The sequence below is a fragment of the Tenebrio molitor genome, chromosome 6 (assembly GCF_963966145.1).
Source record: "Tenebrio molitor chromosome 6, icTenMoli1.1, whole genome shotgun sequence".
NCBI lineage: Eukaryota > Metazoa > Arthropoda > Insecta > Coleoptera > Tenebrionidae > Tenebrio > Tenebrio molitor.
The window spans coordinates 19,583,239-19,608,320 of record NC_091051.1 but is presented as its reverse complement, the minus strand read 5'-3'; the positions used below and the strand labels follow the sequence as shown (position 1 = coordinate 19,608,320).

Below are 25,082 nucleotides of genomic sequence, written 5' to 3'. Positions count from 1 at the left end.
GCATATCATATCACCCATTGTTTTTACGCCTGCTTGGACTCTACAATCATTTATAATAACCCTGTATGTCCAGAAATCTAGGCTTGCAACATCAACTGATTGTAAACGACACGAATGAAGTGTTTGGAATAGTGACTCGGAAAAATCTGGAGCTTGGAGGCATCAAGGCAGAATGGGGAAAGAATAATTCAATTTCCAGAGAAATCTGACACTTTTACAGTATTATAATTATGACAATTTATTAAAACAGTCAATCTTTATGTTGTCGTTATGACTAGGAATCTATTTTATTTATTGTTATACTAAACCAATCTTGGCTTTCCTTATGTTTTACTTGATACCTTGTATAGGTAAACAAAGCTACAGATCTTGCAGTTTATTAATAAAAATGTGATAGACTACAATAAAAATAAAAACAGTTTAAAATAATATACGTTACAATAGAAATAATACGATATAATCACTTGGTAGACATTATTTTAAAAATAATTTTTGTATGGCATATGAACTTTTAAAGCTCTTATTTTCAGAGCAACATTTTGCAACTTTCAATAATCACGAAAGTACAAAACTCACTTTTTAGATGTATATTCATTATAAAAAATATAAATATCTTACAAACAACCTATGCAGCTCCCAAACTTGGATTTTCTGACAACCGACGAATGTCTTATTCTAGTATTGAGTGTTAATGATGGGGCACCCAGCATTAACATGTTCCATCACCTCCAACTTCAACAACCCCACATGTTCTTTCAGCTGGTTAACCACTGACGCCAATTCGGCATTTTCGTTCTTCAACACTTTTACTTTATCCTCAAGTTTTGAAATTCTCTCCAACTTTCTCGACCGACACTTGGAGGCGGCCAGCCTATTCCTCTGCCTCTTCCTCTCCAGCTTCATCCTCTCCTGGTACTCCATGTCGACCGGCGACATTGGGGGCGTCGTGCTCACGTTAGGCACGGTCTGCGGCTCTTCTTTGATCATGGGCATAAAATTCGATTGATCGTTGAACACCGTGCTGGCATTGCTGTCAGAACCTTGCTGTGAATTTCCGTTGTGCAGGAAATTGAGAGCGTCGACGAATCCTCCGGCGAATTTCTCCTGTTCGACGGTGACGTCACGCGGGGGGAAGATCAATGATGGGGACGAAGAACTAGTGATGTTGTTCGCCAAAATAATGTTCTCAATGGTGGGTGTGTCCACTTTTAGTAGATCCGGAGTGTCCACTTTGAGGACTGAAGTGATGTCAGGAGACGCCAGTAACGATAGGCCCGAGTTTAATTTCGACTGGTTCAAGTCTAGGGTTAGATTCTTCTTCATGTTGTTGAGGGATTTGTGGTTGTCATTGAAGTTCGAACTGCTCATTTTGTGTCAGTTGTTTTTGTACAACTCCCAGCCCAACCAAGACCACAAGTTGAAAAATAAGTATACGGGAATGACCACCAAAGCTAATAACGAATAATACACGTTATCCGAAATTTCCATAAAATCTGCAATGAAAAAGTTAGGTTACATTTATGTCACTTAAATAAAAGAACATCAACGAGAAAACAACTGCTTTACAAGATTTTTTGAAAAGATGATTGGAAAATAAGAAATGTGAAGGTCTCGAGCCCTAAGGCGTGTCACAACCTTTACACACACAAACACGTTAATTACCGCCCATTTAACAATATCGTACTTACTTTACTGTTTCACTTGTGTGTTGTGTGCTTGTTGTGTGCACTAGTTTTTGTTTTAGGTGACTCACAATGTTTTCGTTGCGCGCTACACTGATCTGAAATCTTCTTGAACGCTGTTTTAACCAACTTCGCGTATTATTCTTGGAATACTATCGAATACTAACAAATACGACGTAATAATTACCGATGACTCATTCCTTTCACGGATTTTCACAAAATACCATGACGTCATTTCAGTATGTCAACTCGATTCGATGCGCCACAGCGCCACCTATGTGATTTAGATGAGAGAATAAAGGAGTTTTATTGGTTGCATACACTGACAAAAGTTTTTGGATGTGTTTGTTTTATTCACGACCTGCTGTATAACAGTGGCGGCTCGTCCGAGGAGGCAACGGAGGCAGTGCCTGCTCAAATAAAATTAAATAAAAAGAAAATAAAAAATATAATATTTAATTAAATATTATATTAAATCATATTATTTATGAAGATATTTGCTTATAAATGATAATTGTTGTCGTAAAAATGTATTACAAGAAGATTTTAGCGGTTCCGGTTAGTATTATTTGTTGCTTTTGTCGGCCGGAGGCAGAGTTTAATTTTGCGCAGCACTGTTCGCCGCTAAACGGACGAAATGCGCCAAACTAGCATCGACTCTCTCAGAATAAATCGTTTTGCGCCCGAGAAATAACTTCGTTCGGAGGCTTGCCGCCGTTGCAAACGTCACGTACGGACATATGATCCTCGCACTGTGTCGGGTCTATTCAACTACAGCCGAGCTCTAACGACTCTTGACTCTTGACCTTCATCATGCAGTGGTGGTGTAACGGTCGTTTATAAGTGTAAGTTGTTGTAGGTGGTGGTGCTCCTTTGTTTTTGTTTTAGATTTGGAGGGTGTTACTGGTCCCTAGTCAAAAGTCTGTATTTTATTTATTTTTATATTGTTTGATAAAATGAATGAAGATATGGAAGTCACCTTAAGAAATTGCGAAGATATTATTGATTATTTGTTAAGTCATCCATTTCATTCATTGTCTTATGACGACAAATTATTTGTAAAAAGTCTAAAACAGCCACAACCAAATTTAACCGGCCTTATATGCGTAAGTGGAAAACAGAAACGGTCATTTAACACCACGTGGTATCAGAAATGCACATGGCTCGTCGGAAGTGTGAATAAAAATCTCTTGTTTTGTTGGCCTTGCTTGCTATTTGCTGCTGAAGCAGAAAACACGGTTTGGTCGCGTTTAGGATTTAATGATCTTAAAAATATTGCCCGTTGTATCGAACGACACCAAAAATCAAAAGAGCACATCAAGTCACGCGTAAAATTTCAATTACTGGGTAAACAGAACATAGCGACAGTATTAGATTCGGCACACAAAATTGAAATAGAGTCATTTAATGATAAAGTTCGGGATAATAGAAACATTATGCGTAGATTAATAGATATCACCATATATCTTTGTACACAAGAGCAAGCTTTTAGGGGTCACGATGAACGGGAAGAATCTAGTAATAGGGGTAATTATAAAGAATTGGTAACTTTGCTTAGCAAATACGACGACAATTTAAAAAACTTTCAATGTTCTAGTAGTGTTTTTTCAGGAACTTCAAAAACAATTCAAAACGATATCATTAATTCAATTGCTTTTGTTTTAATAAATGAAATTCATAAAGAAATTTCAGAATCATCTTTCTTTTTTTGGCAAGTTGACGAAACAACAGATATTACGTGCCATTCTCAATTGTCAGTGATATTTCGATATGTTTTGAACAGTCAAGTCGTAGAGAAATTCCTTGGCTTTTATGATGTTAGTTCTGGGCGTACTTCGGAGAATTTATTTAAATTGTTAACGGATAATTTTGCCAAATTCAATTTGAAAGAAAAATTAGTTGCTCAAACTTACGATGGTGCAGCTGTATTGGCCGGTGAATTAAACGGTTTACAAAGAAAAATTAAAGACGTCGCTCCTCAAGCAACCTTTACTCACTGCTATGCACATGTGTTAAATTTAGTTTTAAGTAAGTCGTGTAATTCAATTAGAGATGTACGTATATTTTTTTCAAACTTATCTGGGTTTTCCTCATTTTTTTCAAAATCCAGCAAACGGACAAATGTTTTGGACAATATCTGTGGTAATCGGATTCCCACTAATGCTCCAACTCGATGGAATTTCACGTCAAGAGGTGTATTTACTATTTATAAATATCGCCAAAAATTAATTGAAGTTTTTGACTATATAATCGATAATGATGAATTTCACAACGACCAACAATCCGTGCGGGAGGCAATAGGTCTAAAAAGCTATTTGTTAGACATAAAATTTTGCTTTTTATTAGAAACATTTCAATTGATTTTCGAACAAACAGACGTCGTATTTTCAATTCTTCAAAATAGGACTACAGATATTAATTTTGCAAAATCGCGCTTAAACAATGTGGTACGCAAATTGCAAGAATTTAGAGATGATGACAGGATTTTTCAAAATCTTTTTAAGAATTTATCAGGAAAATTAGATTTGGAAGGGGTTATTAGCAAAAAACGAAAAATAGACCGTGATTTACCTGATACATGTCAACGTTATCGGCAAATATTCATCGAAATTTTAGAAACTATAATTGGTCAAATTAAAGTTAGGTTTGCTGATTTAAACATATTGAGTTTTCTTGACCTTGTGAACCCAGACAAATTTAACACTTTTTCTAAGCAATTTCCGGCAGCTTTATTAACAGACTTACTGCAACATTATCCAAATTTCGATCCAATTCAATTAAAGAATGAACTTGTTATAATGTATGAAGACCCAGAAATTATCGGGCAATGTAAGACCCCTGCACATATGTTGCGATATATAGATCAAATGAATCTTACTGACTCCTTGCAAAATTTATATAAACTGCTTTTAATAATCGTCACAATTCCTATTACGTCCGCGTCGGTAGAAAGAAGTTTTTCGGCTTTGAAAAGAATCAAAACTTACTCTAGAAATTCTATGGGCCAAGACCGTCTCTGTGATGTATCTGTCATTTCAATTGAAAGAGAATTGGTAAAATTTTTGAGTAGAAGTGATGACTTTTATAATAACGTGATAGAATTTTTCGCCGAACAAAAAAACCGTCGTATTCCACTTAACTTTCTCCCTGCCCACTACGATTTTTCAGTTCCGCAAATCCTACATTTATCAATTATCGATTGTAAACCGCATATGTGGTTTTTATAATTTCTTGTATTTATAACACGATCTTGTATTGCAAATATAAAACCCTCCGTCTCAGGGTGAATATTTGATTTCTTAAGCCATGCATGAGAGGCCTGAATATTAACTTCTGGTTGTTCCAGTTCTTTAAAGTATCTCCCATGTAAAGACTTCTGTTTTATATTTGCTATAGTGTCAGGTATATTTGGCTTAACAATATCTGAAATTATATTATCACTTAAATTTGAAGGTGTGTAGCCTTTATCGGCTGAAACCAAAGCATTAAAAAAGGTGTTATCACGAGCTCTATTGAGGAAATAATTTTTTAGTGAAGCAATTTGATTTTTTAGCAGTATTTCTAGATTTGAAAAACCCCTACCACCGTTTTCGCGTGGTAAATTAAATCTTTCAATAGCAGATTTAGTTAGGATGGTGTTTACAAAATTTGGTAAAAAGAACTCTAGTTTTAATGTTTATGTTCTGTAAATTAGTTTTGGACCATTTTATAACACCGAAAGAATAGGTCAGTAATGGAACAGCATATGTATTAACTGCTTTAATTAAATTATTACCGTTTAATTTTGATTTTAAAATAGATTTAATTCTTAAATAAAATTGCTTTTCTAAATTTTCTTTTATAATTGAGTGTTGAATATGATTTGATTGATTAATACCTAAATATTTATAAAATTCTCCTTTATTTAAATTTTTAATGATTTCTCCTTCTTGAGTTATACAGGGTGTCCCAGAACTCGCGGATCAAACTTACAGTGCGTTTTCCTTGGTGATAACTGAAAGCAATAGCGTTTAAAAAAAGGGACAGGGTATAACCGATTTTTTGTAATGAATAATTAAAGTTGACCAATCAGAAGGACGCTGTTAATTTGAATTTCACGTAAATTTAAATTTAATGATAATTCGAAAGTGTCAAACTTCGTATTAAAATCATGTATACAGCTGCAGAGTATGCCGAAATGCTCATAATTTATGGAGAGTGCCGGCACAATGCAAGTGAGGATGCAAGGGAATATGCAATACGTTTTCCACGACGTTTGCCACATCCAAATTATAACGTATTTCTATGGTTGGTGTAACGTGCTCGAGACACTGGGTCCTTGGTGCCTACCTGACAAGCAATTGGTGGTCCCCCCCGAGAAGTTAGAACGCCAGAGACTGAAGATGCTGTTCTTCAGTCCTTTGATGACGACGGTAGAAGAAGTATATTTGAAGAACTATATTTACCGCGAACCTATCAATATTTTAGAAGAACTAAATGACCAAATTCACGAAACACTGGCTACTGTTATTCCTAATATGCTTAGACTGGCAAGGGAAAATTTAATAAAACGAGCTCGCCTATCCCTTCAGATGAAAGGTGGTCATTTTGAAAACTTGTTATAAATTATTCTTTTTATTTTGCATGTTTCTTATTTCATTTATTGCATTCTACATCATTTAGTTACAAAATTTGACCTTAAATTTTTACTAATAATGATGCTAAAATAAATAGGTTAGTTCAATCCAGTTTTGTCTTCTTTCTTTCAGAACTGCCACTATGCTTGATCTGTTGTTCAAAACCTACGTGTAACTCCAGCTTTTTTTGCAATGTCAAGAATGTTCCTAAAAGTCTTTTCTTTCATTTCGACGATGAAAAGTTCCGCTCGTGTATAGCTGCGCTAATACGTTGGAGATGCAGAGTGTATGCACAGGAGTCAGGATAAATTTCTTGTGATTCCGATTCACCGATTAATACCTAAATATTTATAAAATTCTCCTTTATTTAAATTTTTAATGATTTCTCCTTCTTGAGTTATATATTCTAAATGTTCGTAATGACCGCGACATATTGATTGCATTTTACACTTATCAATACCAAAACTCATCCCAATATCATTTGAGAAATTTTCAGTTATTGTTAGTAAAGATAAAATGTGATTCTTTTTTGATGCATAAAGTTTTATGTCATCCATATAAAGAAGGTGATTTAATTTGGATAGTGTGGTATTATTAAGTCTAATATTGAAACCATATCCAGTGCTATTTAATAGATTTGTCAAAGGATTAATGGTTAGACAAAACCATAAAGGACTTAAAGAATCTCCTTGATAAATTCCCCGTTTAATTTGAATAGGCTCGGATTTTAATTTAGTATTGTTTATTGATAAATTTAAAGTAGTTCTCCAAAATGTCATAACATGAGATAAAAAGTTAATCAAATCCAAATTAATTTTATAAATTTTAAGAATTTTAATTAACCATGAATGTGGTACTGAATCATAGGCTTTTTTGTAGTCTATGAATGCGGTATAAATACACTGCGCCACAAAATTATCGCATAAAGTAAAAATGAACCGTAGTTTTTTGTATTTTACTTCTTCTGCGATTTCCTTATGCTGAATCACTTATTTTATCGTATTTCTTTTGTTTAGTAGCAAAAATCGCCATGTTGATAACTTCTAAAGTTATTTATTATGAAAAGTTTGTATTAGTGTTATTGGTGAATTTCGTAAAGCATTTTGATTGTGGATTTGAGAGACGGTTAGTAAGAAGTTTTGGTTCCTTCAGTCATAAATTTCGAAAATGAATCCCTACGAACGTTTAAGTTGACATACAACGGCCGAACAATGTGCACAAATTGTTGTACTAGCCGAAGACGGTATTAATCAACAAGATATTGCAAATGGTCTTGATCTGCACCAGTCAACGGTATCTAGAGTTTTGCGTCGTTTCCACGAGACAGGAGAATACTCTAGAAGACCTGGACAAGGACGCAGACGAACAACAACAGCTCAACGGGATCGTTTTCTGCATTTACAGTCGTTGAGACACAGGACTCTGACTGCTCCAGCTTTGCAAGTTATGAGACTTTAGGAAGATATCAATTCCAAATTAGTGCAAATACTGTTAGAAAAAGACTTGCTGAACACGATTTAAGGCCCAGGATACCAGCAAGGGGCCCACAGTTAACAGCGGCTCACCGAAGAGTACGATTGCTGTTTACCCAAAATCACGTTGATTGGGAATTGGATCAATGGGGTTAGTAATGTTCTCTGACGAGTCCAGATTTTCCCTGGATCAAAGTGACAGACGTGTCCGGGTGAACCGATGCTCAGGAGAGCGATATGCTCAATGTAACATTATCCCGAAAGTCAATTTTGGAAGAGGTTCCGTTATGGTTTGAGCAGGTGTCACTTTCGACGCTGGCACAGAGTTGGTGGTGCTAGAAAGAGGAAACCAAAATACGGCGACGTACATTACCAATATTCTGGAACCTCATATTGTCCCATTCCGACCATTTATTGGGATGACTTTATTTTTATGCATGATAATGGTCGACCGCACGTTGCGGGAATAGTGCAGCATTATTTCCGTGAGGTCGAAATTGGGCAAATGCAATGGCCAGCAAGGAGTTCAGATCTAAACCTCATCGAGTAATTGTGGGATCCTACAGATAAAAGAGTTAGAAGGTTACCAAATCCACCAACAACTCTTCATCAGCTGTCTTTGGGTCTAACTCAAGTTTGAGAAGAAATTAAGCCAAGAGTTATACAAAACCTCATTTTAAGCATGAGATAATGTTGTGCAGCTGTAATAAAGGCACGGTGTGCCAACATGCACTATTAAATGTTAAATTTCTTTGTTTTCTCCGAATTTGATTTTTTTTTTTTTTTTGTTTTCTTGATTTCCTTGTGTTCTGATTATTGTAGTGTTTACTTTTATAAATCTACTTCTTTAATACTCTACAGTTCGAAATGTTGTAACTGGAAATAAATTTGGCTCAAAAACACGAGTTTTGAAATTATGCGTTAAGTTTGCGGCGCAGTGTATTTCTATTATTTTTTCTAGCTTGTTCCATTATTACCGTATCTATTATGAGTTGTTCTTTACAACCAAAACACTCTTTAACACAACCTTTTTGTTCTTCATTAAGTATATTTAATTTTTGACAATGGTCGTAAATTATTACTTTAATGCAAGATGTCATAATTTTATAAATTGTAGGCAGACATGTGATTGGCCTATATTTTGATGGATTTTTAGTATCGGAATCTTTTGGTTTCAGATATGTTATACCATGGGGCAAAAACTCTGGAAATGTGTTAGGTTCCCTAATAAATCCGTTAAAGTGATCAAGTAAGCATTTATGAATACAAGTAAATTTTTTTAACTAAAAGTTATGAATTTGGTCACCTCCAGGGGATTTCCAATTATGTGAACTATTAATATTTTTAACTAAAATTTCAAGGCTAATTTGAATATGATGTCGATTATTACTATCTGGTATATCATTTTCTAAATGAGGAATCCATTCTGCCTGATTATTAAATTGAACTTCATTTGACCATATGTTTGACCAGAATTCTTTAATTTCGTATATATTTAGTGTACCATTATTAATTTGAGTTTTATTATCTGTTAAATTTTTGTAAAACAACTTCTCATTATTTCTAAATAGTTTGTTTTCAAATTTCCGTTGTTTATTATTTTTATATCTTTTGAGTCGTTTAGAATAAATATTTAACTTCTGTAATAAAGTCTTTGATTTCTATTAATGTTTTATTATATTCATTATATTTTAAACAATGTATTCGGTTGTTATTTAAAATGGATTGAATACAATTATTTAGATGATTAGAATTTATACCCTTTAAATATTGAGTTATTCTACCTAAATCTCGTCTGATATTATTAATACGTTTATTTAGTCTAAAAATTTGTTACACAGTCTAGGACTGGTTTACAAATCTATGAGGGGCATGATGACCAACTCAATAGACCGGGACCAATGGCTTAACGTGACTTCCGAATCACGAGACAGAATATAACTTTTTTTTTTTTTTTTAATTAAAAAAATAAATAATAATAATAATAATAATATAATAAATAATAATATTAATAATAACCCTATTGTATGAAAACCCAAGGTATCGCCAGTTCCGCGCAAATTAAAATGTTTGAAAAATCAAATACACTATTTTTCTTTAAATTATATTAAAGGTACGAGCTTATATTAATAACATAATTACATAAACATTTTTGTTTTATAATACAAAAATTTCCGATAATATTGCGGAATCTGGAAAAGTGCCCCGAATGCTTGCAGCGTTTCCACGTTGAATGGCAAGGGAAATCCTCTCGAAAAGGAATTTCTTTGATTTTGAATCGCCTGATTCCGCGATAAGTCGGTTTCCGATGACATTAATGAAATCGTTAGCTTCTTTGCACCAAGGGCCTATGGTTTCAAATACTAAACCTTTAAACACGTAGTTTGACGAAATGATTAAACTATATTTGCTATGTTTGCGTTTGCAAGCCATTTCAGCGGCAGAACCTGAGACTTCAGATGATTTCAATACGTAACTGTCTGCAAGTGTATCTACAACAGTGACGTCCCAAACCAAAGGTTGACCTTTAATCCACGGTACTAAAGTCATCCCATCTGGGTGTTTTCCGTCATCCCGAGACAGTCCGTTTGGTTCTAAAGTTGAATTCACATGAATAGAAGTTAAAGACCGGTTGATAATGGAATTAATTTCAGTGTGTCTCGAAAATCTACCACTGCTTTTGAAACAGCTTAGACCGTGGGTGCCAATTTCGTCAACTTTCGCATTGCATTTGCAAATATGAGGTGTACAAAGATTACAACCCAATCTTAAACCAATACAAACTTGGAAGGAAGTGTTATCTAAAAGAGTACCAATATTAGGAGAAGGTATTGCATGTAACCAAGATCCTGATTCTCTGCATTGCAAAGCTTTAAAACGAGCCAAGTCTCTAGGTGAATTAAAGATTAAGTCATTGGCAATTATTCCTTTGATATTAATATTATCCCAATTCTTCTGAAATTGTGGAATTGTTGGTATTTCGTTCTCATTTGCTACACCCCAGACTGCTAAAGCTTCATCATAATGGTGAATATTAAGCTCATTATCCTTTGAGTTTAGTAATGAAGAAACAAGCTTTTTAACCCCATTAATTGAAGATAGGAAAGCAGGGAGGCAAATATCGGAAATGCGACGAATTCCCAAACCACCAAATCTAATCGGTAAAGTGGACTGACGCCATTGTAAATCAGTTAAACGTAAATTAAGTATTCTCTCTAAACAAGACTTTAAAGAAGAATCAATTGAATTAACATAATTAGAAAATTTCCAAAATGGAGTTGTTCTTAATAAAAAATTAAATTTTGGTATGAAAAGACAGTTTTTGATTAAAGTATAAGCGACGTGTCTGTTAAGGAGTTCAGCTTTGTTTAAAAGATTTTCAACTGTAATTATAGTTTTTTCGACGGTGTTTTTGAAACCTTGGTCAAAGATTGGAGAGCCTAAAAGAGATAAACTTTCTCGGTCACAGATTTTAATGCCTGGTGCTAAATTTTGAAATTCCTTTATGACTTTTAAATCTGTGTCTCCAGAACAGCAAAAGATCTCGCATTTGTTAAAGTTTAATTTAAGGCCAATTTCCTGAGATAAATTTATAACTTTTTTAAAGTCGGATAAAACTACTTCTGGGTAATCAGCTAAGGTTCCATCATCTAAATACCATATATTCATTTGAGAATCCAAAGATAAAATAATTGGTTGAATCGCAAGACTAAAAATCATGGGACCGCAGGGATCTCCTTGCTGGGCTCCAACAGAAGAAGAAATTAAATGATTACCGAAAAATAAAGTTGAAGGATTTCTATAGCATTGATAAAGATAAGGGTACAGAAGTGGGGTATGACATTGCACTTCTTTCAGAATACAATCCCGTTCGACTGAGTTAAAGGCATTTTTGAAATCTAATTTAAGAAGAACTTTGCCACGGTTTTGATCGTTATTAACAAAGGTTCGTGTGGTATGAATTGCTGCTTCGCATCCTAGTTTAGTTGCAACTCCAAGTTGGTGAGGAGATAAATACGAATTTACAATATTTCGACTTTGAAAACAGGCTAGCTTTGAGGTCAATCTTCGCAAACAGTTTCCGATAGCGATCGGTCTAAGTCCTCCATCTTTCTTGTTAAGGGCACATAAAGACGCACCATACAATAAATGGCAGATTTCTAAAGGAAGTTGCCCAGATAATAAAAAATTGCACAGTTTGGTTAACGCTCTTAGTGCCTTCTGACCTGCTTCACCCGCTGACAAAGATATGATATCTTTCAAGTATTGTGGTCTCATGCCATCTAAACCTGGTGAAGAACCGGCAGGAAATGAATTTATAGCTTCTCGAACGTTTTGCTCATTGACTATTAAACTAATGTCTCCTGGTTTGAAAGGGTCTGGGAAAAAAAGTTCGCGAGATGGTGAAGGATGTTTTTTTTTAAGTTCTTCAGCAACATCTTCGTTGAATGAAGCTAATGAGTCATCCGAGGACAATAATTTAACAGCTCCTCTGATATCAAAATCGGCTACTTTTGCTTCTACTTTCTTAGCTAATGATAAATTTGTACGTTTCTTAGAACCAGTTCGTATTTGAGGTTCTTCAAAATTAGAAAGATTTTCTTTTATATGCTTATTCAACGACTTATCAGATTTCTCTGCTACATTGAAAGCTCTATACGAAAAAAGCAAAAGATTCTCAAAGGATGATAATGATTTGGTCGAAACACAGTTATTAATAATGGAACTTAATGTATCTGCAGCTAAATGTCTACAAGCTTTTGGAATTCGTCTAATAGTTGGTAACTGAAGTTTCAAATTAATTAGCAATTTTGTTATTGAATCGGTTGAAGAATAAGTAGAAGAAGTTGATAGATTATTATCGACATGATACTTATCTACGTGAATTTTCAATCTGTTGTTATCCTTAAATGATTTTCCAGGACACAGAGTACAACATAATCGTTGAGATCCATCAGGTTGACTATCTTCTAATCCGGATTGTTTCTCAAAATCCATGGAAGTAGGTGGAGTTTGATGGATTTTTTCATTTTTCCTTGTTTTATCAATTTTTGAGGAAAATGATTCACACAAAAAAGATTGTCCCATTGGTCAATGGATTCTTGTTTTATACATTTTAAAACCCTTTTCATTTTTAAAGTTCCTGTTGCACTCTTCACATTGAAAAACTAATTTATCTTCTTATGTTAAATTTTAATTTATCTTCATAAATTGTATTGTGACATTTCTTGACATTTCCGAATTTTTCGTCAAGATTTATATTAACGTTTGAAGGACCTGCGTCGGTTAAATCCTTATCACTAATTTTCCAGTGAGTAGTTCGTAAACGAAATCTTGAGTCTTGAGGATATTTAAATTCAAAAAAACTATCATTTTCGTCAAGAGAAATATTAGATGATGTTGACATAGACATGGCATACTTTTTCTTTTGGTTTTCCTCTTTTATCAATTGTATCAATTTTTTAGTAATGACCGGCAACATTACTAAAAAATGTTGCAGGCAACATGTTGCCAATTGTTGCCTTGGTGTAAGGCCGCCTTTACACGCGCTCACGCAGTCGAAATGGAACCAGGAAAATACCAATTATTCTTGCGTTAACGGCTTTCCTAAAAGGGTGATTCCGTAACACATCAACCAAGCCTTCATCTTGTTCAACAGCCGAAATGGGAAAATCTGTTATTTGAGTTTGTCTCCATTTCTGTATAATGCAGTAAATAGTGCTTTTGGGCAGTGGCGGCGCGGCAGTGGAGGCAGTGCCTCCAAAAAAAAAAAAACAATACAAAAAGTCCCTTAAATATATAATTTATTATTTTACATTATTTATTTGGTTCGTTTTCGTACGCATATTTTACGAACTTGATGAAAATACTGCAACGTTTAAAACAATTTTTAATTGCTGACGTAGGTAGTACGCTTAAACGTGTCCAATTGTATCGTTCTACATTGCATGTATTGCCGAAGGCAGACTGTGTTTTTACCATGACCAACTTCATTCATATTCGCTTCGCTTCTATACGGCCGTTTCAATTTTGAATTTTACATGCAATCAAATGTTCCCATTTGATGGACATCTACTAGCGACATCTCCTCAACAAACAACCAAACTACAACTGAATTTGACATTAACGTCAAGGTCAATGGCCTCATTTTTATGTTATTACTGTTATCAGCCCATTAAAAAAAAACACGAAGACGAAAATGTTGGGTTTAATTTAACTAGATGACAACACCTCTGACAACACTAACAAAACACATTTTTTAAAGGTAAGAGCACTATTTATAACTTCAAAACTTTTCAGCTCAGTGGTTTACTGTTCAAGCTTAATCTTCAAAGAATCCATTTATTCTACAAAAATATTACTAAGGACTGGTTTCGCAGCTGTTTTAATAATAACATTGCATACTGCAGCTTTGTGGTCTGCACAGGAAAACGCTGAATTTTGAAGGAGGTGATAACACAGCAAGTCATGCAAATGAGTACATGGTTTCTCATATTGTATCGTGTGTTCCAATAAAAACTCACTCGCAGTAAGCCATGACTATAGAGATAGATAGACTGGTCATGTCGATTTTAGGATCATTGGAAGTAGTTCATTTGTTACTTACAAATTTTCATCATATTGTGTGTTGTGACAGATAACCTATAAATTTACTTTAGTAGTTCATTTCACATCTGGTACTAAGACATACTTCACTTTTGTCATGGCTTGCTGCAAGTGAGTTTTTTGTGGAACACACGATAGAAATGGTACCTAACAGTTTTTGTACTATATTCGCAATTCTCAATAATGCCTACAAATGAATCACTGGGATACAGCAATTGACTCCGATCATAGATAAAATAAAAATACTATAGAATGCAAAGCACATTACAAATTTTGTGCAAATGTTTTTGCGCACCTACCACAAGCCACCAGAGGGCGTATAGTCGGAATTTAAATATTTAAATAAAACAAGTGTTTTCAATTGTGTCACTTTAGACATTTTATGTTAAAAAGTTTTGAATTCACAAATAAAGATGCGAGTCTGCAGTGTTAAGATCTGTTATCGTTTAGGTCCAACGCGGCATAGATTTCCAAATCTTGTAAGTACGCTCAACGTTTCAATGAGATGTTGAAGCAGCGAGGCAATACACATGTTGGACCCTCACACGGTTTCTTGTTTGAACTTTAGTTGTTTGTACTTTAAAAGTACATAAGAAGTTTTTAGCAAATAATAAATTTACGAAGGTAGCCATACCCAGTTTACAAATTCCTCATGGTATACAAAATTTTCAAAATTTAAAAAATTCTGTTTCAAAACTAAGGAATTGGGACAAATTGTGTACTTTAATTTTTGATGAAATGTCGATGATGTCGATAATGCTGCACGTTGGTTACGATATCAACGAATTTCATGGTTTCGAGATGGATAGTCCAGAATTAAAAATTGCCGAACACGTAAGTATCATCAATAAAATAATTAATATCTCCATATTTAGGTTTCCGAAAGGAATAAATACCATTTTGAGCGATACAGACAACAGGGTGGTTTCCTATAAAAATGAATTTTATAATCAAGCTTTAGCAATGTGTAAAAAAAGTTAAAAATAAAATAAATAAAAGAAACACCTAAAATAATGGGAGTATTTTATTTGTGTTGTAATTAAAAATTAAAACGAATAGTAAAATAGAATGGAATTTAGGGAAGGAGGTAAAAATCACAGCAGGCTCTGAAATTTTGCACCTACCACAAGCCGATAGATGGCCTCGGCTTTAAAATGTCGCATGGACTTTGCATTCTATAGTATTTTATTTTATCTATGACTCCGATTTTGAAGGGCTATTAATCTTAATAAAGATCCTAGTATGATGGTGGATAAAAGTGACATAAAAGATCACTTTGACAAATATGTATTGTATATGTATTGTTTTGCAGGGAAGAAGCAGGTTCATTGTCATTTGGGGACTGGGTCAGGATATGAATTCGTACAAACAACAACAGGGTTCTAAAATAACCAAAGAAAACATTTTGCATGTTGTATATTTTGGATCTAAATTCCTACAAATACGAATGGGACAGCATCTTTAGTGAGTGTCACTTTTTTTGAAGATGATCTGTAATTTTGTTGAGATCTATAATACCATTTAATAAACTACCTTCTATAAGAAATTTTATTATTCAAAAAATCCTACAAGATCTTTTAAGAGACTTTAGCCATTTGTTTCTCTGATCAGAATCGCTTGGAAATTGGAAAAAGGCTTCAAATTTCCACAAATAAAACACTTTCTGCCCATTTTGTTAAAAAAACAACTTAACAGTCCCGAATTTATTTAAACTTTAGAATGAATAAGTCGTCAACTTGACGGAAGATGGCGACACATGATGCACGTTTCATGGACTACTTTGCGGGAACAAATTTTTGCTAAATTGAGACGGCCATATAGAAGCGAAGCGGATATGAATGAAGTTGGTCATGGTTTTTACCTCCCACAGCTGACCAAGATCCATGGGATTTATCCACACGAGATTGACACTGAAATTTGCAAATAGCAAGCGTTAAATACACGGCAAAGGCGGTATACCTCCACCGTGGCTGTGTGGATATCGCGTCCGGTTTAAATTCGGGTGCTTCGGGGTTCAAATCCCTGGCAGCACTGTAGTTGAATAGGGTTTTTTAAAGAGGTTTTCCTCGTCTAGTCCTGTGTCAGGTCAGGTCCTCCCAGTAGAGAGACTCAAAAGAGATCCCAAAAGACCTCAGTTGGCGTGAGGTCTTTTTTTTTGGGCGACAAAAAAGCCAAAAAAAAGTCCGTGACTCCCAAGATCCGGAAATTCCGACAGAGTTGGGGTTCCAAAAGGTACGCTATCCATCACGAAACGGAGAACCTCGCAACTCTTCTGACGGGCACAGGAGACTTCGTGAAAATCCCGAAAATCGGTGCGATACACAAGAAAACGCTGGCACGAAATTCACCCAGTCACGGTACTTTAACGAAAAAGGAAGAGCGGCATCGAAACGAGAATTTATCACCTACCCCAAAAAAGTCTAACCAGTCTGGTGAAGGAAAACAGACCTTAACGGCTGTCGACATGAAGGAAAATCGAGAACCGACAGGTCCGTGCGTTCTAGAGTTTTCGACGCGCGAAAGCGGGACCGAGATAGGTTTGGAAAATCAAAACAAAAGGACCAAAATCCCTACGCCGTCGATCGTCGATGAGAACCGTCGATAGAGACCGTCTCCAGGTGTTTCGGTAGATGAAGAGAGCCGTCAATGGGGGAAATAGGTAGGACTGAGAGGTCCACGAAGGAAGGAAAAAAAATGTCTAGAGACGAGAGAAGGTGAAGGAAATGTATGGAATTGGAGTCCAAAGAAAAGGGAAAGGTAAGTTAACGGTACATTCAGACGACTTACCCAACTCCGATAAACTCTAGGCCGTGAAGAAAGAATTGTGAGCAGGAGTTTACTGAATTCGTCAATTTTAAGGTTACTTTCGAGGTGTTCGAGTAATGATGGTGCATCCTCAAGCATTAGTAGAACCCATGGGCCTTCCACTCCGGCCAAATCCGCAAAAACGAGGAAACGAACGGAACGGTATTTTCGAACCGTGACAAAATCTGTCCCCAATAGTACAATTTTTTAATCTTTTCAAAACCTGCCTCCCCCATTTATGGATTCACGAGCCGCCACTGCTTTTTGGTATACCTAACATTTCTTGAATCTCCCTGTATGGTCTACCAGTCTGCATGAGAGATATTACTCTAGATTTGTTAAATTCAGATATTGATGGCATGTTCAGATTCAGTTAATTTGACGGTACTTTGAAGTATTGAGAATAGTTATTTATTTAACGAGTTCGTGTGTAATTTGGGCTTTTTTTGGCATGAGTGGGCCAGTTTAAAACTCGAGTGAAACGAGAGTTTTAAAGGTCCACGAGTGCCAAAAAAGCCCAAATTACACAAGAACGAGTTGAATACAACGTTTTTTTTGTTCGACGAGCTCCCCCAAAGGCTCCAAATCGCTTAAAATCTTTAAAATTAGCTTGACGTTTCGTTTTGACAATTTGTCAAATTCATCAAAATCCGTTCACACAGGAGAAAATTCTCAAATTCTGACAGTGTCGAACAAAAAAATAATTTTCCTAGGCACCATTTGGTACTTCGCGGCACTTGCCTCTTCCAGGACATCATCAGGAACATAGAATTTTCAATATTTCAACATCCATTTCCACAACGTGTAGTCACTGTGATTTATGTGATTTATTTGTTTTATTTTAATTTTATTTAAAATTTTGAATATAAAGTTACAGGCTCATTGAAGAGGATTTAAAATATTTGTGGCAATATTAAAACATATAATTTTTGATTTTATATGTTTGCTGCTGCTTTATAAAATTTCTAGGCATCTTCATAGTAAAATGTAGTAAGTAATCTTTTGTTCTGTTCATGTAAATTATATGTTTAAAAAAAGCTCAAGATAACACAATTAATTAGCACTCCCTAACTTATGTGTTTATACAATAAGAATTTCAAAATAAGAACGTATAACTTTTAATTCCATAAAATTTACTATTTAAAGCCTCTTTGGCTGAAACGCATTGTTCTAGATACTTTTAATAGGTAGGTACTGTATAATACAACGGGAAAAGCCAGTGGCCAGTATTTGTACCTACACCCCTTCCAACAACCTGGAAAGTATCCAAAAGTGATGGATATTTATCAAATAGGTACACCAGTCGTCGATCCCGGCTTTAGAGTTCGTGGACAAGTAGACCATGTAGGCTATGTGGGACTGAGTGGTTAATTTTCAGTAGAAGGTATCAAATAGTAATCTTCTCGGTATTCAAGTTAAAGTGCACTAAAGCGTAGAGTTGTTGGAGAAGTATAAGTATATTTATATTTCATCTCACGCTGTAAAAAAGTTGCCACTTTAGAGGCATAATATTTAAAAAACAAGTACTTTTTTGTGCAACCGTACGGGAAACTAGCACTACTTCGCATACCTTAAACAAGCCGCGTAATTGGATTTCGCGGCCGTTGCTTTTAACGACGGCCGTTAAAATAAACGTAATTTTTTTGAAGAATAAGTATGTGTATATTACAAATAAAAGTTTTATAGTGCTGATTCTCATGATATTTTTTTTTCGACAAACTTTTCCTTTCCCGTCCATTAACAGGTTTTTCAAATGTTACCACTGTTTCTTTCTATACATTGAGCAAGCAAAAAATTAAAGCAGAATATTTCTTTAATTCAAAATATATGTATTTAACCATTAGTCCTAACAATTTTTTTTACAAAACATATCTTAAATTTTCAGACCAGTGTTTCCTGTTTACTTAAATTAAAATAAATGTAAATGAACTGATCGAAAAAAGTTAGGGATAATGATATTATATCTTATCCCAAGAAGATATTAAGAAAAAGTTTGACATAAGAAAACATTTCAATAATTTTTCTTAAAAAAACTTACTGATGCATTTTGATGAAGTTAACTTACATATTTAGCAATAATATCCCTAACTTTTTTCGATCAGTTTATTAGTAACATCTACAGTATATCATATGTAAAATAAAAAAATATACCTTCATAGTCACTATATTAACTCACTATTCAAATTTGGTGGTGTGTAAGAAGCCAACACTTTGAAAATATTATCTGTTAGATTTTCAGTCATCATATATTCTGTGCAAGGCTCTCTTAAAGCTGCGAAAAATTTCACTTTCAAAGTATCCATTGAGCCATCTGTCGGACAGGTCTTATCTAGTTGAGTTATAGTACACTTTTCAACACCAGTCATCATTCTGAAACAAAACTTTAAATACGTTATAATAAAAAAATAATAAGCAGATAACTAACTCGCACATTTTTTTAATTTCCAATGAATTCGATTCGTTGCCACTAAAACATCTCATCAACTCAACTTTAGCTTCAGCATCATGAAAATTTTCCACACAATTCATAAAATAATTCCTGAATTTAGATGCTAAAACATTTATAAATTAAAAGCACTACAAAAACAACATTAATACTAACAAATAAGTTGGTCTTTGTTCTCGTAGCTAAAGTCGATAAGCGAATACACCATATCGAAATTTATCTGCGGCCAATCTTTTTCACCTTCGGGCAGACAATTTTCCAGCTCTTCAATAAGATCATCGTAGCATCCTTGTATCTTGTCTTTGAAGTCTTTCAAAGGAGTGACAAAAATGGGTGACTGCGTCAACTTGTTTTTAAAACATTCGGTAGAATTGTCGGCGAGAACCTGAAATTTTTGAAAATCCGTTTCTGTCAAGTTTTGATAACATTTTTCTTTGATTATTTTGAAAAAAATTGCCTTGATTAGGGATACTTCTACATTTACATTACCAGTTGGCATACCATCTGAAAATAAAACACTGTAGAGAAAAATTTCAAATCAATAGCCCTACTTACAACAAATACAAATGCCAAATGTAAAAAATAAAATATGCTTCATCATTTTGTGTGTATGGTCGAGTTGCTGAGGATATTATGGACCGAAATGATAAAAGAGGTTATATTAATAATAGCCCTAATTATTCTTTTGAAACGTTTCTAGGCTCTCTATGATTAAATTGAAGAATTGTCGAGATATCAGCGTCGTAATAGTGGCATGGTAAGGATGTGAATCATTTTTTGAGAAGATGGCCAATTACCTAATGAGAGCAAGTGAAAAATTATATATTTGCTTGAATCCCTCATACAACTAAACATTCGGCTGACTAATGTTTATAACATTTAAAAAAATTAAAATTCAGAAACACTAAAATTACTGAAGTTAAGGTATCCAGAAAAACTGGTATGTTTGATCGTTTCAGCTTTTCTCATTGATTTAAAAATATTACAGAAGTTTCAATTAGTCATCATTATTTTGAATTGTAAATAATAATTATAAAAAAACCAAATAATCTCAGGATATTCAATAGAGCAATCAAACTATTAATTAGGCATATCTTTAAAACACTTTTAAGAACAGTTTAAATTAGTGCCAAGTAAACGATCTCTAGGTGAACTCATTTAAATGTTACATGATCTCTTCCATTAACAAAATTCATGCGTCAGATAACAAATACGTACAATAACGTGTTACTCCGTCGTTAAAAGGTACTCGACGTTTTAGTTTTCATTTACAGATTTTTCACTGGTTTATCGCTCCGCCTTCGCGCAGATAATTCCAAGGTCACACCCATGAGAGAATCCAACACCTCTACCATATTATGGAATACCAAAATGAAACTACGAAATTGGATTATAATATTCCAAAATGTAATTTAGTTTTACAGTATCCAAACAAACACTTTAATATAAGAATAGATTTCCAATTTTTACTTAAATATAAAATAAGGATAATACCACTTTTCCAATTTATAGAAAACTCCCTATAGTAACAGATTTTAATTTTGAATGTAAAATGACATTAATTTTAAACAATGCACATGGCGGCACCATTTACGACAAGAAGTGCATTGAATCTGTTATTTTCCCTTTAATTATCACTAGAGGTCAGAATAACAAACACACTCTGCATCGGCTACAAGATCATGAAGACATAATACAAATGGAACATCACGAGAAAAATTCGAAAAAAAATAAAGTATGTAGATGTTTTAAACAAATTTTAAAATGTACATAAAAACGATAAACTCAGATCTTCAGGCAATAACCATAACAAAAGTACGTAAGTATAAAATATTGTAACTCCTTGCATATGACTGCATTCAATTGAGAAAACTTTTTTTCTCTTTACAGAAGGGGTGGGAGGTGGAGTGAAATTTCTAGAAATAACCCTTGCCTATTTTTTTTAGCTATGTCGTTATTCCATATTAAGAGTGAATACCGTAACTGGCTCGTTTTCCTTAAGATCAATCCTGAAATCTAGTAGTAATGTGAAATAAAGTGAAGGAAATGGACGAAAAAATGAACCCTCGACAGTCCGATGTTGAATCCGTAGATCAGAAGATAACATAAACATCTATTACTGGAATATATACTGAAGACAACTCGGAGTTGCTATGAAAGTTAACAACTGGTTAACTGGAGGAGGAGAAAGCCATAGTACTAGTCTTGCGATGACAAGCTTCGACACAATGTTGGAGCAAAAACAGAAGAAATACTCAGTAATGGTGAAAGTATTAGAATTACGGTATGGTGATTCTCATTTGAGCCTACTATACAAGTTTAGCTTAGTAGGTATAACAAGATCATCTAAGGTGGCGACAGCAGACTAGTCAAGAGGAATTCTTCGTCGATTTCGAGAGATTAATCTATCGGACTAATCCAACAGCATTTGTGGAATTACGCCACCTACTAGAAATCATCAGTGTTTTCATTGACGATATCTAAGAAAAGGACGTAAGGGAGAAGGTGTTAAAACCAAATGTGCAGCAGCGCCTTTGTACATGTTCTAGAGCAAGACGCAGTCAAGAGTAATTTTCGTCAGCTCAACAAATTCGAGCGATGACGTTAAAGAGGACCACAACCACTAGTTATGCTTTACGAGAAATTAAGAAGATGCTGTAGAAGATGTTGATAAAGATATTGCCAGTCAGTTCACTTAAGTGCTTCGATTGTGGACAAATTGGACATTCGAGGAGAGATTACCGCAGAGGAAAAATACGACCTTTTCAAATGTGGGAAAATTGGCCATCTAAAAATATACTGCTCAAAGATGAGGCGAAGAAGCACAGAGAGTTTTTCTGTATACAGAAGATTGATTATACAACCTCAGAAAAGTTGGACTGCCGTTGAGACGAAAAAGTAATAGACAGTGATGTCCGCCCAGTTCTAGAAGCAAGGGAAGAGGCAATGGAAGACTCAATGGCAAGAGGCTTTCGAAAAAAGCCTGCTCTAAAAGGGCTATAGGTGCAATGGAATTCTCTCACAGTTGACAATGGGTTGCTGCAGTGAGCATGGAAAAGTACCAATAGGAAGAAGGAAGAAATAGAAAAAATAGGGAACCATGCAGTTGGTTCAACCGAAGTGCTGTATAATAGAAATGTTGAGGGAGATACTGGGGAAAAAAGCTGAAACTACGTGGAATATTAGTGTCTATGGTGTACAACATAGCCCACTCTTCAGGGCGGGCCAACGTATTCAGAGTAGGGAATCTGTGAAGCAAAAAGAATTTAAAACTTACGTCGACAAACTTTAAAATGTTTTGGGCAGGATTTACGACTTTACCCGATATCGCATTCGAATGGCTAGCAATCAGATGAAGACACGCTATGATCTCAAGGCAAATTCGACAGATTTCCAGATTTGGTGTAGATGTACAGTCTTCAAATGAAGAAGGGGCGACGACCAAAGCTACAACCAAGTTGGGAGAGCTCGTGTGCAATGATGAAAAGGATCAACGGTCTAGCTAATTCAGCGTCATGTCAAAGCGAAGATGAATATTGTACAGCTGGACACTAGGTATATTTCAAAACGAACAGCATGAGAGATAATAATTCGAGGCGAACAATTATTTTGTGGACGTGAGTGGTGAGCAAAGTTGAATAGATAGTCTTCCTCTAGTTGGAAGCTCTTCAAAGCGCCTGGGTCTACCTGGAATCTTGGAAACTAGACCACATCGAAATAAAAGGGAGATAGTACGCGCCACAAGTTAGTCAGTCAGTTAGTTAAATAATAATTATAAATAATTATTAAATTATTCGTTTAACCTTGCTAAGCGTGTCTGCGTACTTATCGTACAATGTACGAGATAATCGTGTTGTTGTCCACTCTTATTGCATTTCCGTAATAGCCTTTTTTTCGTATAGTCAAGTCTTGCATAAACCAATTAATCTAGAACTCTATTAACTACCTATCTTGGGCATTTCTGTTCCAACGCGTTTTTTCGAACAAATATGCTCTAGTGACTCCTTAAACCCTGTTCAAAAATCAAAAAACCATTGTGGTGCAAATAACACACATTTTTCAAGACATTTTCTATTACTTAACACAGTGACAGATAAGTCATTTACACCACAATGGTTTTTTGATTTTTGAACGTTTTTAGTTATAATTTACTGATCTATTATTATTATTCAAAAAGAAGATTCTCCTGGTTCGCTGAAGATCTTCGTTAAGTTCAGTAGTTCTTTAAATTGAAGTGGTCAGCAGAAATATCTACCAGTTGGAAAGTTGCATTCTAAACTGGATGCAAAGTTTCCATCTGAGAGAATGATTAAATATATGTAATATGAATTGCAATTGATAAATACTGTTACGTTATAATACGCTCCCGAAACTGGGCAACCCTGTTACCGGTTACAAATCCGGAATGTTCAGGGGTATAACGAACAAGTCGTGGCTTCGACTCGGTTTACAATGCGAACCACGAGAAACGCCGACTGAAGCTGAAAAATTGGTGAGAACAGCCCGGAGTACGGGAAATGATACACAATCTTCCAACTAATCGTTTATTCAGATGTCAAACAATGAAAATAATGATATAAATGAAAAAGAAAACAACGAAGCCTGACTAGCCTAAGGGCGTGTACAAATTTCAATAACCTAACTCCTCGGAGGGTCCTCCAGGTCCCAGACGTTCAACAAACGAGTACCGGCAAAACAATAAAAAAAAATCCTTTCTTTAGCGAAGGAGGAAGGCCGACGGATCCTACGTAACGTCGCTATTCGGCTACGCCGCCCGCATAAGCGGAGAGGTCCTCTAAGTCTTTCTTCGCTCAAAAAAAAAAAATTGAAGTCAAGATGTTTTTCTTCATGAAGAACCACGCGCAAAAAAATGTTCGGTGAGCGCGATACACAATTCCTGGCGAGGTCGCTCACGGATTGATAATCGTTCGTGAATATAAAAACCCGACGGACTTGATAAGGAAATTTTTTCTTAAGTTGGTACAATTATTGAAATCACGCGCCTTATGACAAAACTGGAACTTTAACAGTCGAACAAATTATAAATCCTAAACGCGACATACAAATTAAATGAGTTTGATAGAACTATTCACCCGTCGAAATAATGAGTGACAATGGAAATTTGACTATAGTTAAATACAAACGCTCAATTAGTTCGACGGAGTGACAAAATACAACCGAAACTTTGGGAAGCCACGGCCTGTGGAAAATGGGGTGTCACCACTGCTCCTGACTTGCTGGAGGGTAGATCCGGCACCTTCCGGTGAGTCCGGGGACGACCTGGACTGACAGGACCCGACGAGATCCTGATCCGCAAAAGCGCTCGGTCTGGAACCTTCCGTAGTGAAGTCCGTGATCCGCTTGGCGATGTGGGCGGTGGTACTTAGACGAATCGTCTCCAACGGCCCTCGTGAACTCCACTACGTCGTCTCGTCGGCCCTGCAAATTCACTCGA

At 35.1% G+C, this 25,082-nt stretch overlaps 2 protein-coding genes and 2 long non-coding RNA genes across 5 annotated transcripts; 1 reads left to right on the top strand and 3 right to left on the bottom strand.

The window, feature by feature from the left end:
* Positions 1-212: 212 nt before the first annotated feature.
* On the bottom strand, positions 213-1,368 carry Jra (Jun-related antigen). The gene has a single exon (XM_069050527.1). The coding sequence runs from the start codon at positions 1,366-1,368 to the stop codon at positions 676-678; it is 693 nt and encodes a 230-aa protein (XP_068906628.1). The 3' UTR covers positions 213-675.
* Positions 1,369-1,374: 6 nt separating this feature from the next.
* LOC138133059 (phosphatidylinositol N-acetylglucosaminyltransferase subunit Y) lies at positions 1,375-2,494 on the bottom strand. The gene is made up of 2 exons (XM_069050852.1): positions 2,458-2,494; positions 1,375-1,493 (listed from the first exon to the last, which is right to left on the bottom strand). Exons 1-2 carry the CDS (start codon positions 2,492-2,494, stop codon positions 1,375-1,377), a joined length of 156 nt encoding a protein of 51 aa, XP_068906953.1.
* A 10,816-nt stretch (positions 2,495-13,310) lies between these two features.
* Positions 13,311-15,922, top strand: LOC138133778 (uncharacterized). 2 transcript variants are annotated; one of them, XR_011160515.1, is made up of 3 exons: positions 13,311-14,035; positions 14,092-14,220; positions 14,515-15,922. It is a non-coding gene; the product is annotated as an uncharacterized lncRNA (long non-coding RNA). The 2 variants fall into 2 exon arrangements; XR_011160514.1 differs by having other exon boundaries at positions 13,311-14,220.
* Positions 15,923-18,989: 3,067 nt separating this feature from the next.
* On the bottom strand, positions 18,990-20,342 carry LOC138133611 (uncharacterized). Its single transcript, XR_011160436.1, has 4 exons — positions 20,183-20,342; positions 19,784-20,131; positions 19,607-19,733; positions 18,990-19,551 (listed from the first exon to the last, which is right to left on the bottom strand). It is a non-coding gene; the product is annotated as an uncharacterized lncRNA (long non-coding RNA).
* Positions 20,343-25,082: the final 4,740 nt, after the last annotated feature.

What these genes read in the sequence shown, in the direction of transcription:
- Jra (XM_069050527.1), bottom strand. Translation starts at nt 1,368, where the DNA reads ATGAGCAGTTCGAACTTCAATGACAACCACAAATCCCTCAACAACATG.
- LOC138133059 (XM_069050852.1), bottom strand. Translation starts at nt 2,494, where the DNA reads ATGAAGGTCAAGAGTCAAGAGTCGTTAGAGCTCGGCT. An exon ending in AGAGTCGTTAGAGCTCGGCT is followed by an intron (nt 1,494 to 2,457) that starts GTAGTTGAATAG and finishes TTTTCATTGCAG; the next exon opens with ATTTTATGGAAATTTCGGAT.